The sequence below is a fragment of the Pelobates fuscus genome, chromosome 6 (genome assembly GCF_036172605.1).
Source record: "Pelobates fuscus isolate aPelFus1 chromosome 6, aPelFus1.pri, whole genome shotgun sequence".
Lineage (NCBI taxonomy): Eukaryota > Metazoa > Chordata > Amphibia > Anura > Pelobatidae > Pelobates > Pelobates fuscus.
Window position 1 is genome coordinate 187,239,064 of NC_086322.1, and position 17,532 is coordinate 187,256,595.

At 41.0% G+C, this 17,532-nt stretch overlaps 2 protein-coding genes across 2 annotated transcripts in view; one reads left to right on the forward strand and one right to left on the reverse strand.

Moving 5' to 3' along the window:
• Positions 1 to 17,532, reverse strand: part of MTTP (microsomal triglyceride transfer protein) — a 113,951-nt gene that overhangs the window by 31,849 nt on the left and 64,570 nt on the right. Inside the window, exons 4-7 of the mRNA XM_063458586.1 lie at positions 9,349 to 9,456; positions 5,007 to 5,123; positions 3,634 to 3,773; positions 1,275 to 1,425 (exon numbers count right to left, since the gene is read on the reverse strand). Of these exons, the coding sequence (XP_063314656.1) occupies positions 1,275 to 1,425; positions 3,634 to 3,773; positions 5,007 to 5,123; positions 9,349 to 9,456 (516 nt within the window). The remainder of the gene's footprint in view (positions 1 to 1,274; positions 1,426 to 3,633; positions 3,774 to 5,006; positions 5,124 to 9,348; positions 9,457 to 17,532) is intronic.
• TRMT10A (tRNA methyltransferase 10A) overlaps positions 1 to 17,532 on the forward strand; it is a 158,528-nt gene that overhangs the window by 18,836 nt on the left and 122,160 nt on the right. The gene's annotated exons all lie outside the window — the stretch shown is intronic.

Sequence of the window (17,532 nt, forward strand, 5' to 3'; positions counted from 1 at the left end):
AGTGCAGTGTGTGTATGAGTGCAGTGTGTGTGTATGACTGCAGTGTGTGTATGAGTGCAGTGTGTGTGTATGAATGCAGTGTGTGTATGAGTGCAGTGTGTGTGTGTATGAATGCAGTGTGTGTATAAATGCAGTGTGTGTATGAGTGCAGTGTGTGTATGAGTGCAGTGTGTGTATGAGTGCAGTGCGTGTGTGTGTATGAATGCAGTGTGTGTATGAGTGCAGTGTGTGTGTGTATGAATGCAGTGTGTGTATGAATGCAGTGTGTGTATGAGTGCAGTGTGTGTGTATGACTGCAGTGTGTGTATGAGTGCAGTGTGTGTGTATGAATGCAGTGTGTGTATGAGTGCAGTGTGTGTGTGTATGAATGCAGTGTGTGTATAAATGCAGTGTGTGTATGAGTGCAGTGTGTGTATGAGTGCAGTGTGTGTATGAGGGCAGTGTGTGTAAGAATGCAGTGTGTGTGTGTGTATGAATGCAGTGTGTGTGTGTGATGCAGAGTGTGTTTGTGTATGTGATGCAGAGCCTTGGTGGGGGTGGGCATTTTTATTATTATTATTGTAATTATTATTATTTTAATATAATTTTTTTTGTTATATTATTAACATATTTTTTTTATTTTATAATTTTTTTAATATTATTCATATTTTATTTTATTATTATTTTAAAAAATATATATTTTTATTCGTCCCCCCTCCCTGCTTGATACATGACCAGGGAGGGGGGCTCTCATTCCCTGGTGGTCCAGTGGATGGGCTGTGTAGGAGGGGGCTGGCAAGAAGCTGTAACTTACCTTTCCTGCAGCTCCTATCAGCTCCCTTCTCTCTCCTCTGGTCCAGTCCGGTCAGCTCCCCTGTCAGCTCCCACTGTAAGTCTCGCGGCCGCGCGGAGCGTTGCCATGGTAACCTGTGGTAACGCTGTGACCCCGCGGCTCTTGCGAGACTTACAGTGGAGGAGAAGGGAGCATACCGGACCGGAGGAGAGAGAAGGGAGCTGACAGGAGCTGCAGGAAAGGTAAGTAAACGCTTTCTGCCAGCCCGCAACAGGACTGCCGGGCTTGTAATGAGCCCGGCGGTCCTTGACTGTATTATGGCAATGTAAGTTGCCATAATACAGACAGTGACTCGAGTATAAGTCGAGTGGGGGTTTTTCAGCACAAAAAATGTGCTGAAAAACTCAACTTATACTCGAGTATATACGGTAATTCATAATCAAATAAAAATCCTTGAAATTATCTACTCATCATAAATAAAACTAGATAGCAGAACACTCACTGATGGGCAGGTTTTGCACTCTGATTTTAGCTCATCTGCCACTAAGGGTAGAGACATGTACTTTGCATCAATTCCCTTAACCACTGATGAAATCTGCTTTCCTCCAGTTTCTTTGGGTCCGTTTGAAATGGATGCCAGCCCCAGTTTTTGCCTGTATATAGAAAATCACATTTTATTGATAAAGTATCTGTATGTAACATTAACATATTAGCTTTACAAAAAGATCCCTATGCGGCAATAGTGTTATTTTAAATTTATTGACTAATGATAAACATTCCCACAATTTCAGTTCTGGTAAACAAAAATCTCAATATTCAGTCTTTTCTCTTTTTCAGTCACTAATCCAATAAAAACCTGGCACAAGTCGCCCATGCCCCCATGGTGGGGCACCTATTTCAATAAAAACATTGGTGGGGACATAGTGTCCCGTGAGTGGGTCTATTAGATTAGATTAGATTAGTGTCCCCCTCCATGGCGGCGTGTTTAAGAATAATTTGGGGAGATGCAATTTAACTCACAGCTTTCTGATTTAGATTGCACAATGTGGGAAAGCTTTATAAGCCTTTCCCCACCCTGCGTGGAGCCCTTGCCGGGTGAAGATGGATTATTTTTTTTGTCTGGATTTTCTGTGGATTTATGTGATTTTATGGATTTATATTTGGCTTGTTTTGGGGATAAAAAAAAAATGAAGATGAAGATGGAAGAAAAAATAAATACATTACTAAAAAGTATTACTTTTTTATTTTATAGTTATTTAGTTTATTGCCCTCCTTCCTTTATTAGGGTGAGGGTGGTAGGTAGGGTATTTTTTTTATTGGGAGGTGACTAGGGGCTTGGGGTTCCACCATGCGATCGGGTGGGGCTGAGGAGGACAATATATCCACATTTTATTATATAGGGCACCCACCCACCGCCAATGGGTGGGGGTTGGGATGGGACAATAGGTCCACTTCCCATAATCATTTAATGCCCCCACCCTCCACTAGTGGGTGGGGATAGGGATGATAATAGGTCCCTCACATTATTATTTAGGGCTCCCACTCACCACCAATGGCAGAAGGGTTCTCCCCTGGGCTCAAGTGGGGACAAAGCACAGTTGATGCAGGCTTCTCTTGTCCCTTGTGGATTCTTCTTTAAAAAAAACAAAAAAACACTACAGTGTTAGGTCTTTTCCATAGAAAAGCACTGACTCAGTGCTTTTCTATGAGAGATTTTAGGACAATGGACATCCTCATGCACAGCATAAGAATGTCCAGCGTTGTTTCGCATGTAAATGCAGGAAACGCCTACAGTGTTGCCCCTGCAATATAAACATTCTCTGAAACTGCAATGTTTTATATTGCAGAGTTCAAGCAGCACTGTGACTGTCTGGGGACTTTGCAGATGGCAGGTAATGGTGAAATTTACTTATCTGAACATGACTCTCAGGCACGGTCATCTTGTTCGGTTTCCTCCGACATCACAGTTGTAATTTCCTGAATGCCTGTAAGCACAGCATCGAGATCTATGGAGAATCCAGCAAGACCGTATGATCCTCCATAGAAATAGCCAATCTTTTGCAGCTTTTACTGGTGATGGCTGTCAGGATTGACACTGTAGCTCTGCCCTGAGTCTAAGAAAGTCAGGCAGAGAAGACACAGAGGCAATGTAGTCCCTTCTTTCTCTATATATATCTCTTGACTGTGTTGGAATTCCAGTAAAATCCCAATAAGGTCAAAATTAATATTTCATAATGTGTTTTTTTATGACACACTAATTTTTCATTTTTGGGGAGGAGGAGGGATTGACTGTGCCACTTTAAAGGGACAGGGAAACTGCACCTAGACCACTTCAATAAGATGTAGTGGCTTGCATGCCTATAGCGTCCCTTTATGACCACTAGGAAGAAGTGCTCCTACCAGCACTAAGCAGCACTGCATGTTGAATCACCATTAGCAGAAATTTGAAGCAGAATCAGGAAACCTGGAAACGGGTGGGGGGTCAAAATGCTATTCCTTCCAAGTACTGCATGGTTCCTGGTCTCACTAGAACCTTGTTGGGCCGGCTATGGAGGAGATCAGCTGATCTCCCATGCCAGCCTGTGTGCCACGCAAGGACACCTCATGTGATATTCATGCCATGTGTACCATAGATTGCAGACCCCTACTACATAATCTGTAATATTATATGCAACTCTATATTTCTACAAGAATCTACAAATAAAAAAGAAATGCAATAGTCTAGAATTGAAATGTTTTAGATATCCATGGAAAACAATACATAAACAAATCTGCTATTTTGTTCTTTCATGCACGTACAAATAATTATTGATATGGTTAAAAAACAGGAAAAATAGTCAAGATCACAGTAGCCTACTTACTTGCATACAATTTTAGCTGCAATGACCTGATATGAATTGAGAGTCAAGACATGATTTTCTTCTGCCAACACAGATTTAATAATGTCATCCTCAATAACATAGCTTGTACTTGATGTTTGTTTAGTAGTCACTCCCAGGACCTGTAAAATAAGGGAGACATTTACACATGTACTATTTCCCATGTAAATTAGAGATTGCAGATTAATCTTCTTTGAAAGAGAAAGGCTTTGCGGCAGTCATTTAAATATTTGTCTTGTGGAGTTCACGTGACGTAAGATGGAAGACAAATTAATATTACAGATTTTACAGTTATAGTACACACAACCAGAAAGGGTTAGAAAGTATTCAAACTTTTTTGCATGGGTTTTAACTACTGATGTAATGAAATTATTGACTTAGGCCTTGATTTTATATTTTTTGGTAAGCATGTCAAACAATTTAATATTTTTGGATAAACTTTTAAATTGATTTGTATTGGACGTGGGTAGAAAGCTATAACCCTAGTGAGTGGAGAAAATGGTAAGGCTAAATATATGTATACGACCTGTAGGTAAAATAGACTGATTGAAGCTCTCAACTAGTAAAATAAGCCCCCCATAAAGGCTAAAAAGTAAATCAAAAAGATAGAGAAATTGCTCCTCACTCCAGAATTGTTAGTTGATCTCTTGGTATGCTTAGTGCGCTATTTCTCTATCTTTTTGTTTTAAAATGATTTGTTTAACATATAAAAAAATATATACCATATATAAAAAAAAATATATCAATACATAAAAAATTGTTAAAAAAGTAAACTATATTTTAAAATATTAAATAATTTTAAAATGTATCCAAAAGTATTACAGCTAAAAAATATTAAAATGAAACCTTAAACTCCTGATAACAGAATCTGTTTTTTACTTCTGTTGCTTCATATTCTATTGACTGAGAAAGGCATACGGCCAGTCAATATTTAGTAAAAACAAACGCGAGGGCTTAAGGACCAAAATGATAACTTACATTTTTATGTGGCTTTGAGAATCTTTAGAAAAAAAGGGCAATATTGAATATTTTGAGAAAAAAAAAATATATATATATATAAAGAAAAAGTGTAGATTTTGATTAAAAAATAAATAAAAAATGATGTGGTAAATAAAAATATGGCAGAGAAGCTATCATTACAAAAAACTTATCTGAGTGTTTAGTATTATTATGTTACATAAACAAAAATCTCTTCACTGTACAATAATGCATTCACTTTAAATATAAGAGCGCGACAAACAAAATACAGAAAAAACTACTGAAATCAGGCAACATCTCTTATATCACTCTGATGCTATTGTTGCCTGAAAGATATATACTGTGTCTTTTTTTTTTATACATTTGGCTTATTCTACCTTATTGGAGTTTGTAAATCCAGATTTTGATATCTTGCAGCTTTCAAGATCTTTGATTTTGATTATCTGGTTCTCACGTGTTTGATATGTAACTTTGCAGGTACCAGAGACATCAGCCTGGAAAATAAACCAGAATAGAAATATATATGAACTACACATAGGTTGAGCCAATACGTTAAAAGACTTATATCTGCCCTATGAGGGAATAATAACAAGACTCTTAATCAACTGTATCTCTCCATCAGGGCTGGACTGGGAAAGAAATTCGGCCCGGGCATTTTTGAGTCAAAGCGGCCCGCTGAGAAGGGGGCGGGGCCAGATAGGGGGTGTTTTGTCATCACCAATGACATGCACGCCCCCTTTCAAAGTGAGCATGTTGGTTCAATGCTCTTGAAGGGTGCAATATGTGTGTGTATGTGTTTTTGTGTGAGGAGTGCAGTGTGTGTGTGAGGGTTGCAGTTTGTGTGTGTGAGTGGTGCACTGTGTGTGAAGGCTGCAGTGTGTGTGTGTGTGTGTGAGGGGTGCAGTGTGTGTGTGAAAGGTGCAGTGTATATGAAAGGCGCAGTGTGTATGAACGGTACAGTGTGTGTATCAAAGGTGCATTGTGTGTCTGTGTGAAAGGTGCAGTGTGTGTGTGTGTGTGTGTCTGTTTGGTGGGCAGTGGGGGGAAGAGGAGTGCAGTGTGTGTGTGTGTGTGTGAGGGGTGCAGTGTGTGAAGGCTGCAGTGTGTGTGTGTGTGTGTGTGTGTGTAAGGGGTGCATTGTGTGTGTGTGTGTGTGTATGAAGGGTGTAGTGTGTGAGGAGTGCAGTGTGTGAAGGGTGTAGTTCATGTGTGTGTGTATCAAAGGTGCAGTGTGTGTCTGTGTGAAAGGTGCAGTGTGTGTGTGTGTGTGTGTGTTTGGTGGGCAGTGGGGGGAAGAGGAGTGCAGTGTGTGTGTGTGTGAGGGGTGCAGTGTGTGAAGGCTGCAGTGTGTGTGTGTGTGTAAGGGGTGCATTGTGTGTTTGTGTGTGTATGTGTGTGTGTGTCTGTGTGAAGAGTTCAGTGTGTAAGTGCAGTTTGTGTGTGTGTGTGTTTTTGGTGTGCGGGGAGGGAAAGAGTGCTGTGTGTGTGTGGGGGGTGCAGTGTGAGGCTGTGTGTGAGAGGTCAATGTGTGTGTGAGAGGGGTGCAGTGTGTGTGTGTGTGTGAGGGGTGCATTGTGTGAAGGCTGCAGTGTGTGTGTGTGTAAGGGGTGCATTGTGTGTTTGTTTGTTGTGTGTGTGTGTGTGTGTGTGTGTGTGTGTGTGTGTGTGTGTGTGTGTGTGTGAAAGGTGCAGTGTGTGTATGTGTGAAGAGTTCAGTGTGTAAGTGCAGTTTGTGTGTGTGTGTGTTTTTGGTGTGCGGGGAGGGAATGAGTGCTGTGTGTGTGTGTGGGGTGCAGTGTGAGGCTGTGTGTGAGAGGTCAATGTGTGTGTGAGAGGGGTGCAGTGTGTGTGTGTGTGAGGGGTGCAGTGTGTGAAGGCTGCAGTGTGTGTGTGTAAGGGGTGCATTGTGTGTTTGTTTGTGTGTGTGTGTGTGTGTGTGTGTGTGTGTGAAAGGTGCAGTGTGTGTATGTGTCTGTGTGAAGAGTTCAGTGTGTAAGTGCAGTTTGTGTGTGTGTGTGTTTTTGGTGTGCGGGGAGGGAATGAGTGCTGTGTGTGTGTGTGGGGTGCAGTGTGAGGCTGTGTGTGAGAGGTCAATGTGTGTGTGAGAGGGGTGCAGTGTGTGTGTGTGTGTGAAAGGTGTAGTGTGTATGAAAGGTGCTGTGTGTATGTGTGTGTCTGTGTCTGTGTGGAGGGTACAGTGTGTATGAAAGGTGCTGTGTGTCTGTGTGTGTCTGTGTGAAGGGTGCACAGTGTGTATGAAAGATGCTGTGTATGTGTGTGTCTTTGTGACTGTGTGAAGTGTTTCAGGAGTGAAGTGTGTGAAGGGTGTGGTTAGTGTTTGTGTGTATGGTGTGCAGTAGGGGGAAGATGAAAGTAATACATAAATATGTTAAAAAATAAAAATCTATATTTTATATCCTCCCTTCCTTCTTACCTTTGCCTGGGAGGGGAGACATAAAGGTGAATCCCTTGAATCCCTGGTGGTCGTAGTGGTGAGTAGACTGTCGCGAGATTGGAACGTTGCCATAGTAACCGCGGCAATGCTCCGACTTCACAAGAGGAACCCGGCGGAGCTGCTGGCTAGAGCTCCCCCAGATCCTCCTCTCCCTCCCCAGCCGGTGATCGCTTGTTAGTGCTAGTTGGCCAGTGAGGGAGATCTTTGATCTTCCCAATGGCCCATGAAGGCACACAGCAGGGCCAGTGCTCGGACAGTGTCGGCCCTGCATGGACCGGCCGGGGATACCCATGGGTATTTGCCCGGTTTGCCCGATGGCCAGTTCAGGCCTACTCTCTATAAGGAAGACAAAAGAGTCAAACAAAATAACAAAAGCACAAAACTAATAACGCCAGTAATGTCGAATGTGAAACGAATAACACATTTTTTTTTTTTTTTTAGCAAATTACATCATAATCTAGTTCAAGCAAGGCTAAGACAAGATGAAAATTGCAAATTAAGAGGAGGAACAGAAATATTGTTTCATTTCTCCACTCTCTACATGCTTTCTATATGCTGACTATCAGGTGTGAAGGAATGAGTCTATAACAATGATTGACAGGGAGCTAAGATGCAGGTGCCGTATTGCAGGAAGAGTTATGGATCTTAATTTTTCACACCTCACAGACAGCAGCAGAAATATTGCGGGTGTGGTCTGTGCTGCAGAACTGGGGCCCGCACACTGAGGGGGCTAAATGAGTGGCCAATGCACTTAGTTCCAGCGAGTGGACATGTGTCATGTGTATGGGTCGTATGCTGCGGCCCTTTAACAGCACGACTAAGTACCTTCATATCTGCAGCCAGTGCTGGGAGGATGTAAGAGCCTGTCACATCCTCCTAACTGCAGACACCGAGCTGTGTCGGAGGAAGAAATGAAGGCACAGTCTGAAAAGAAGGGGGTGAGAACAGCAGAACCAGACTGTACATTCCCTCAGCCAGCAGAAGCTAATTTTCTGCACCCAAAAGGTAAGAAACAGGAGGGTGGCTAAAATTTGGTGCATGTGTGTCTGTATGTGTGTCTGCATGTGTCATTGTGTATGCCACTGTGTCTGTGTATCTGCATGTGTGTCAGTGATTGCATCTGTGTATCTGCATGTGTGTCAGTGTGTATATCTGTATCAGTCTATGTGTGTATTTATAGAGTGCATACATCTCAGCATTCAAGCTTCAACTACACAGAAAAAACAGCCCAGCATTCAAACGTCAATGCTTCATACAAACACGCCTCTGTATTAAAACACCAACATTATATATAAATACACCCCTGCATTCAAAAAACAACACTTCACACAAATGCCACTTCACACAAATGCATGCCTGCACTCAAACACCAACACTACATACAAGCACACCCCTACATTTGCTCACATATACTCAATATAAAAACATGCTTACATTCAAACACCGCTCAGCGCTAAATCAAACCCTGCAAGGATGGACAAAAGTTAGATCCCCAGCTGGCAACGCATTGAGGAAGTTGTACAATAGATGGTGATATACTTTTTTGCCACCCTTGCTATACGGAGGGCAACATTTTTTTTTATTTTTTCACCAGGGCCCTTTCTACATTAGTTCACCACTGCTCACACCTCTTTGGGTAGGAACCAAAATTGAGTGCCCAATGCATTTTGTTGTGTCCTAAGAGGTTAATGGTTATTTCTGCCCAATCCAAATGCCCATGATAAAGTGTTCACTGTAATAACATTGGCTTCTCCAGTGCAATAAGGATCCATCTGACATTATATTAATTATATAACACTTAATGCGCAAGTGATTGACTTCATTTTATAATTGAAGTGTGTACTAATTCCATGTACGTAATTTGGATCAATGTCAAAATATATATATATATATATATATATATATATATATATATATATTTATTTATTACATACTACTATACTAAAAGACGTTATGGGTGATTTTTTCAAGCACGCCATTATTAATATGCCATCATAATGTGTATTTCACCATGAGTCATGCACCATGAAACAGGTGGTATGCTACTTGTATAAACTCTCAAGACTCAAAATTGATTTCCATCCCACCACAACAAGTCAATGATTCTCATCATCCCATTTTGTGATTATCAGACACCCACATGTCTCAGATGATTTCTACTGATCTTCTACATAAAGAACTTTGATGACTCAATCAGTTCCATGCTGAGAAACAAGCTAATACTTGATCTAACTGCCCACATGTCATGTTACAAACAGTATTACCTCATTGACAGCGCCGGAGTTAAACTGTATCTGGAACAGGCTCGCTAGACCTCTCTTGATATTTAGAAGGAGAGTGGGTTCATTCTGGTAGGAGTAAAAACTTTTAACCTAAGAAAACAGAAACAAATATAACCAAAACATAATACAACATTTACATCACATTTACATCCCCTGGATTTCTTCATTAGCCACTGATCATTAAATTAAATACAATACAATTTAAGGTAATAATCTGCATTACATATAATTAGAGATGTTGCGAACATAAAATTTTCCGTTCGCAAATGGCGAACTTCCGCAAATGTTCGCGTACAGGCGAACCGGGCGAACTGCCATAGACTTCAATTGTCAGGCGAATTTTAAAACCCACAGGGACTTTTTCTGGCCACAATAGTGATGGAAAAGTTGTTTCAAGGGGACTAACACCTGGACTGTGGCATGCCGGAGGGGGATCCATGGCAAAACTCCCATGGAAAATTACATAGTTGATGCAGAGTCTGGTTTTAATCCATAAAGGGCATAAATCACCTAACATTCCTAAATTGTTTGGAATAACGTGCTTTAAAACATCAGGTATGATGTTGTATCGATCAGGTAGTGTAAGGGCTATGCCAGCTTCACAGTGACAGACCAAACTCCCCGTTTAACGCACCGCAAACAAAAGCAAACAGTCCATTTGCACAACTGCAAACTCCCCATTTGCACAAGGTTGGATACCAAGCTAGCCATGTCCCGTTCCTTGTCATCACTGATGACAACATCATCATCATCACACCGTACGACCATGTGTGTAATGCTGTCTGACTGAGACATATCCCTGTTATCTACATCCTCTGGCAATAATGGTTGCGCATCACTCATTTCTTCCAACTGATGTGTAAATAACTCCTCTGACAGATCAGTGAAGCGGCTGTGGTGCTAGTGTTGGTGGTGGCGGCAGGCGGGCAAGTGGTAACTTGAGAGGTGCCCGAAGCTAAGCTGGAGGAGGATGGTGCGTCAAGGTTCCGAGCAGAAGCTGTAGAAGATTGGGTGTCCTGTGTTAGCCAGTCAACTATGTCCTCAGAACTTTTCGAGTTCAGGGTACGTGGCCTCTGAACACTGGGCATTATTCTAGGGCCAAAGGGAATCACAGCACCACGACCATGACTGTGGGGTGGCCTGCCTCTGCCTGTCATTTTTTTTTTCGTTTAGTGGTACTATGCGTGCAAGCTACTGTGACAACAGATATGAGTGGCACTGTGCACTGGCAGTTGTTGGCAGAGTAGACGCTGTAGGCCTGACACACACGCTTGCAGACAACTAACTGCTATTCAATCTATTACAGTCAAAAAATTTTTTTATTTTTTTTAAATGTACACTACTGTTACACCAGATATGAGTTGCACTGGTGTGACACTGTGCCCTGGCAGGCCCTGAAACGCACACGTGTGAAGGAAACTGACTGCTATTATATTACAGTCCAAAAAGTTTTTTTTGTTTTTTTTAAATGCAAGCTATTGTGACATCAGATATGAGTGGTGGCACTGGGCAAGTGGGAACAGTATACACTGTGAGCCTGACACACACACTGGCAGGCAGGCAACTGCAATTAGATTGCACAGGGAAAAAAAAAAGCAGACTGATGTTCTAGGGCTTTTTGGGGTGCTGTCCTTACAGCAGAGATCAGATGAGTCCTTCAGGAATGTAGTGGACACTGAATACACTAGCCTAGCTATTGATTTCCCTATTAAATCATCAGCAGCTACACTGTCTCTCCTCTCACTAAGAATGCAGCTTCGGGGGCGGGGCCTAGCTGTCATGGAGGAAAGACGCACTTCATGTGAGGTCCCTCAATATCTCACTTTAAGCAGCTATCAACAAGCGAATTTCACCCCAGAAGGGGATGACCCAGCAATGTTGCTCCTACCTGACCAACCCGACATGCTTAATAGCGGTCAGCAACTCGACAGAGTCTTACTTACCTCCGCGTGGCAAGTGTGGCCTGGTGCTCACCGGGCGGGAGAGGCGGGCGATCTCCCGATCCTGGGATGCCCAGCTACTTCCCGGCAGGAGCTCCGTTACCCCCCCCCCCCCCCTCGGACCGGTGGGGGATATCCCAGTCCACCCCTGAGAGGCTGTCTGGAGCTAATGGACGCACAGAGCACAGCCACCCAGGCTGACATACTCATCTGCGACTCTCCCAATATGGCGGCAGACACGTGTCCTCCTGGTACCAGCAAAGCATGGCAGGATATTGAGTCTAAGCTGGACAGACACTTTAATCAATTTTGGAAGCAAATAACAAGCAGGAAGCCCCAACAAGCTCCACCACAGCTAAGCGAAGCAGTCCCCATTAAAATCCACCAACGCAAAAGGCATCGAAGACGGGACCGGAGGCACAAAGAGAAATGCAGAGCCTGCCCCACGTCAAGCACTCGCCTCCACCTTAAGCCACCACAATCCCGCACCGGACGTGAAGCACCACATGGACAGATCCAACCACCCGACAAAACAAGCTTCCACCACCTCAAGCCACGAACCTGGCACTCAGCCAGAGACTTGCCTTTGTTGTTTCAGGTATCAGGGACTCTCAGGGTCTGCACCTGGTGCCCAGAAGGGATCGGATGAGCACAAGCAGTAAACAGCAGCCTGCCAAGCATGTCCCACTATAGCCGATCCTCCACACCATGCCTTTGATTACATGAACTGCTCTATGCACATTAACTAATCGTAAAGTAGCAAGCGTTTAAACATGTCATTATTTCACCTCCTAAAGAGTTTATTGTCGTAGTTCCTTACATGCCTTTACCTTAACTGTTCATGTATTATGTCACTAGTCTCATCTCATGGGGCGACTAACACTTGATTTATAACTAGTGGTGGAGCTGCTGATATAAATACACAGTGTATAACGTGCAAGCTACACCCTAAACATGACAGCCATCTTTCACAACAATGTACTGCTATATACTCATACCCTCAGTGCAACTAGCCATGATATACGCACGTTCTGTAAAAAAAAAAGTAAAAAAAGAATGCAGCTTCCGAATGAATCTAAAATGGATGCTGTCCAGGAGGTGGGAGGGTCTGGGAGGGAGGGTCTGCTGCTGATTGGCTGGAATGTGTCTGCTGACTGTGAGGTACAGGGTCAAAGTTTACTCAATGATGACGAATAGGGGGCGGACCGAACATCGCAAGCTATGTTCGCCGGGAACTATTCGCTGGCGAACTATTGGCGAACTATTCGGGACATCTCTACATATAATATATACTACAATATATATTCAATTTTTTCAGAAATGCTCAATATGCAAAAATAATGTATTATTATTTATTTTATTTTTTTATGAAGAATATACGGTAGCTAAATAATGTTTGTCAATGCTAGTTTGAACATTGAGAAGCAAAAGTATAATTGGTCTGTAGTCACTTAGGGCTTAATGAGACACATTATCAGCACAAAACAACTTTAGCTTAACCCCTTAAGGACCAAACTTCTGGAATAAAATGGAATAATGACGTGTCACACACGTCATGTGTCCTTAAGGGGTTAAAGGGACACTCCAGGCACCCAGACCACTTCTGCTCATTGGAGTGGTCTGGGTGCCAACTCCCACTACCCTTAACCCTGCAAGTGTAATTATTGCAGTTTTTTTTTAAACTGCAATAATTACCTTGCAGGGTTAAGTCCTCCTGTTAGACAGCCACTAGAGGACACTTCCTGCTCTATAGCACAGGTTTTCTGTGCTAGAGCATCACTGGACATCCTCACGCTGTGTGAGGACCTCCAGCGTCGCTCTATTCCCCATAGGGAAGCATTGAAATTCATTTTCAATGCTTTCCTATGGGGTGCGCTAATGCGCATGTGCGGCATTGCCGCGCATGCGCATTAGGTCTCCTCGGCCGGCGGGCGAGATCAGTCTCGCCCACCGCCCGACGTAAGCAGAAGGAGGAGCGGCGGGGGAGGAGGAAGCAGCGTCGTGGGACCTGTCGCTGCCTCTGGTAAGTCACTGAAGGGGTTTTCACCCCTTCAGCAACTGGGGATTGGGGGGTGGGGGGGAGAGGGACCCTCCAGTGCCAGGAAAACGGATCGTTTTCCTGGCACTGGAGTTTCCCTTTAATGAAGCAGTTTTGGAGTGTAGATCATGCCCCTGCAGTCTCACTGCTCAATTCTCTGCCATTTATGAATTAGATCACTTTGTTTATGCAGACCTAGTCACACCTCCCAGCATGTGACTTGCACAGCCTTCCTAAACACTTTCTGTAAAGAGTCATCTAATGCTTACACTTCCTGTATTGCACATTCAACTTAAATGTCTTATCTCCTGCTCTGTTAACAGCCTTCAAGACCCTGCAGGAGCCTCCTCTATGTTCAATTTACAGAGTAGGAGATAAAAACTTATGGCGTAAGCTTACATCTAATTGAAAATGAAACCATTTTTTTTCATACAGGCTATGTAAGTCACAGACCGAGAAGGTGTGGCTAGGCCAGCACAAACAGAAACAATAGTGATTTAACTCCTAAATGGGAGAGAATTGAGTAGTGAGGCTGCAGAGCCAAGATCAATACATCAAAACTGCATCATTAAGCTAAAGTTGTTTTGGTAACTATAGTGTCACTTTAAGAAAAAGGTTTTTGCCATATAATTGAAAAGTGCAGTTTTGACTGAATTGATTGCTTTTACAAATCAAGTGTTTGCTTTAACTCAGCAAAATAGCTACCGTGTGTCAAGGAATTCTACAAAACTGTTTTCTGTATAACAGAGTAGTAACATCCATATATGAATATTTCCAATGGGGAATGCAACCTCTAGAAACATTACAAAACATGTGATGCAGTTGTCATTATATCACCACTATTAAGACTGTACATTTCCCTAGTTTGAACTGCTCTTCTAGCACATAAGCTCATTAAGCAGGGCCCTCAACCCCTCTGTTCCTGTGTGTCCAACTCGTCCGGTTAAAATTACGTGCTTGTTAGTCCACCTATTGTACAGCGCTGTGGAATTTGTTGGCGCTATATAAAGAAGAAAATTTAATTATTTGCTTAGATAATTTTTTTTTTTTTTAATAAGTTCTAAGGAGAACTACAGTCAGTTGCACCTGACCATCTGTTGATGCCCATGTTCTAATGATGAACCCCATTATAAAATTTCATGTTAAAATACTGTTAGTATTATGACACTCTATTTTCTGAAAATATCAGGTTAAAAACAAATCACTAGGAATTAAGTGTTCAACATGCTGCTCTGGTACTCAGAGTCTAGATATCCTTTATCCACTTGTAATGTTAGCACATTTCTAGAGCAAAAGTTAAACAGCTGATGTTTAATTAGATTTTCATAGATCAATGTTCAACAAAACCCCAGTGACTTGCTATCACTAGACTAATAAACTAATGAAATGTGTATAAAGGTCACACACAGCCAATAAGAGGAAGACACATATTGAAACTCATATCTACAAAAAGTCTTATAAGCACATTGATAAAATATAAGCTTCCAAGACTTGTAGAAACCACAAACACATCTACAATGAGATATTAGTAGGTCAAACTAAACTAGGAAGAATTGGTCATTCTATAAATGTGCCTTGTGAGTCAATTTTTAAGACACACCAAGATCATATCCTTGCAGTGTTGTGTAGTGGTTATGGTGCTAGGAATCACTGCCACCTAATTTGGCACTGCACAGTCACCACAGGAAGCCTCTCAACAAAGTTCATGCTTCCTATGTAAAGGAGCTTGGGAAGTAGTAATCACAATATGGTGTCTTTTGAAATAAACTTGAAAAACAAATGCACACGTTACATATTTTCATAGCTGAAAAGAGACTTGCGTCCATTAAGTTCAGCCTTCCTCACATATGTTTTTGCTGTTGATCCAAAAGAAGGTAAAACACCTAGTCTGAAGCGCTTCATATTTTGCAACAAACTAGGAAAAAATTCCTTCTTGACCCCAAAATAGCAGTCAGATGTCTCCTTGGGTCAAACAACTATTGCCTCACTTATTAGAAATTATATCCCCGTATGTTATGTTTTTGCAAGTATTTATCCAATTTTTGTTTAAACATCTGTATGGACTCTGATAAAACCACCTCTTCGGGAAGATAATTCCACATCCTTCTAGTTGTTACTGTAAAAGACCTTTTCTTTGCCTTAGACTAAATCTCCTGTTATCATATCCCCTCTGAAGCGCCGTTTTTCCAAACTAAAGAGATTTAATTGTTTTAACCTTTCTTCATAACTAAAATGCTCCATTCCTTTGATCAATTTTGTAGCTCGTCTCTGCACATATATATATAAACAAAGTGAAAATACCGGCACTCAAGGTTTTCCAAAAGATAACTTCTCCATTTATTGCGGAAGAAAAATTCGACGTTTCAGCTCCACTGTGGAGCTTTCATCAGGACACCAGTGGAGCTGAAACGTCAAATTTTTCTTCCGCAATAAATGGAGAAGTTATCTTCTGGAAAACCTTGAGTGCCGGTATTTTCACTTTGTTTATGATTAAGCCACCAGAGCACAAGGTACTATTTTTCTTTTTTTAGTTGGAGTGCAGGGGTATTTTGTATATATATATATATATATATATATATATATATATATATATATATATATATATATATATATATATATATATATATATATATATATATATACAACATTGTAAAAGACCAATATCAATAAGTTAAAAACAGTTTTACAACATATTTACTGGCATCATCTCGTTAGTGAAAAATCACTGGGGATAAATAGGAATATCTTTAAATTAATATTAGAAAGGCACACTTCTCAGTATGTACCATTGGCTAATAAATGTAAAAGAAACAAATTGACACCAATGTGGCTTAGTGGGAAGGTAAACCAAGAAATTAAAAATAAGAAAAGAGAATTTATAGCAATTAAGTCCGATAAATCAGAGGCATCCTATATATATTATATAAGATATAATGGAGACAATAATGCATGAAAAATGAAGTGGTGTTTAGATTGGCTAAACTAGAAAATGAGAAAACAAAAAATAAAAGTGTAGGTAAACAGAAAATAGAGATTAATGTAAACCAGGAAAAGACAGTAATTTTAAATAACTATTTTTCCTCAGTATGTATTATGGGGGACTCTATGGTAAGAGATATGCAAATGATAAGTTGCAGAAAAATTGTGATTGGATGACTCAAGGCAAGGTGTTACAGCAACTAAAGAAAGTTAATATAAACAAAACTCTGGTGTCTGACACTACTCACCCATGAGTACTTTAGGAGCTAAGTGTGTAAATAAGTGTACCTCAATTTTTAAACTTTCAGGAATTGTACCAGAGGATTAGAGGAATACAAATGTGGTTCCTATATTCAAAAAGAGTTCAACATTTTCACCTTGAAATTATAGATCTATGAGCTTAACTTCTGTGTCTGGGAAAGTATTTAAAGGGTTGGTAAGGGATAATATTTAGGAGCTCACTAGGAAATAAATTGCTATTAGCAAAAATGAGCATGGTTTTATGAAACACAGGTCATGTCAAACTAACTTAATTGCATTCTGTGAAGCAGTAAGTAGAAGTATAGATCAGGGTGGTGCAGTAGATGTGATCTACTTTGATTTTGCCAAAGCGTTCAATACTGTTCGACACAAGAGGTTAATGTTCAAACTAAAAGAAAAAGACCTAGAAGAAAATTTCTGTTCTTGGGTAGAAAATTGGTTACATTGGTTAGAGTACAGAGAGTTGTCATGAGTGAGTGGTAAATTTTCATGCTAGACAAAAGTGGCAAGTGGTGTCCTTCAGGGATCACTTTTATTTAACATATTTATAAATAATCTCAAAATAGGCATTGAAAGTCATGTTTTAATGTTTGCAAATTATACAAAACTCTGTAAAGTAATGTGAGCAGGATACTACTTCTCTGCAGAATGATTTAGATAGTTTGGGCGACTGAGCACTCAAATGGCAAATTAAATTTAATGTAGATAAGATGCTAAATTATTAACTTCGAGGTTAAGAGTTTACATGCAACTTACACCCTAAACAGTAGTGAATTTGAGATAACACACAAGAAGGATTTGCGTATTTTTATAGACAACAAACTAGGCAACAATGTGCAATGTCAATCAGCATTTGCCACGGCCAGTAAAATATTGTCATAAATAAAGGGGGATTTCATTCTCTGAGTGAAAATCTAATGTTGTCTCTTTATAAATCAATTGTAATAA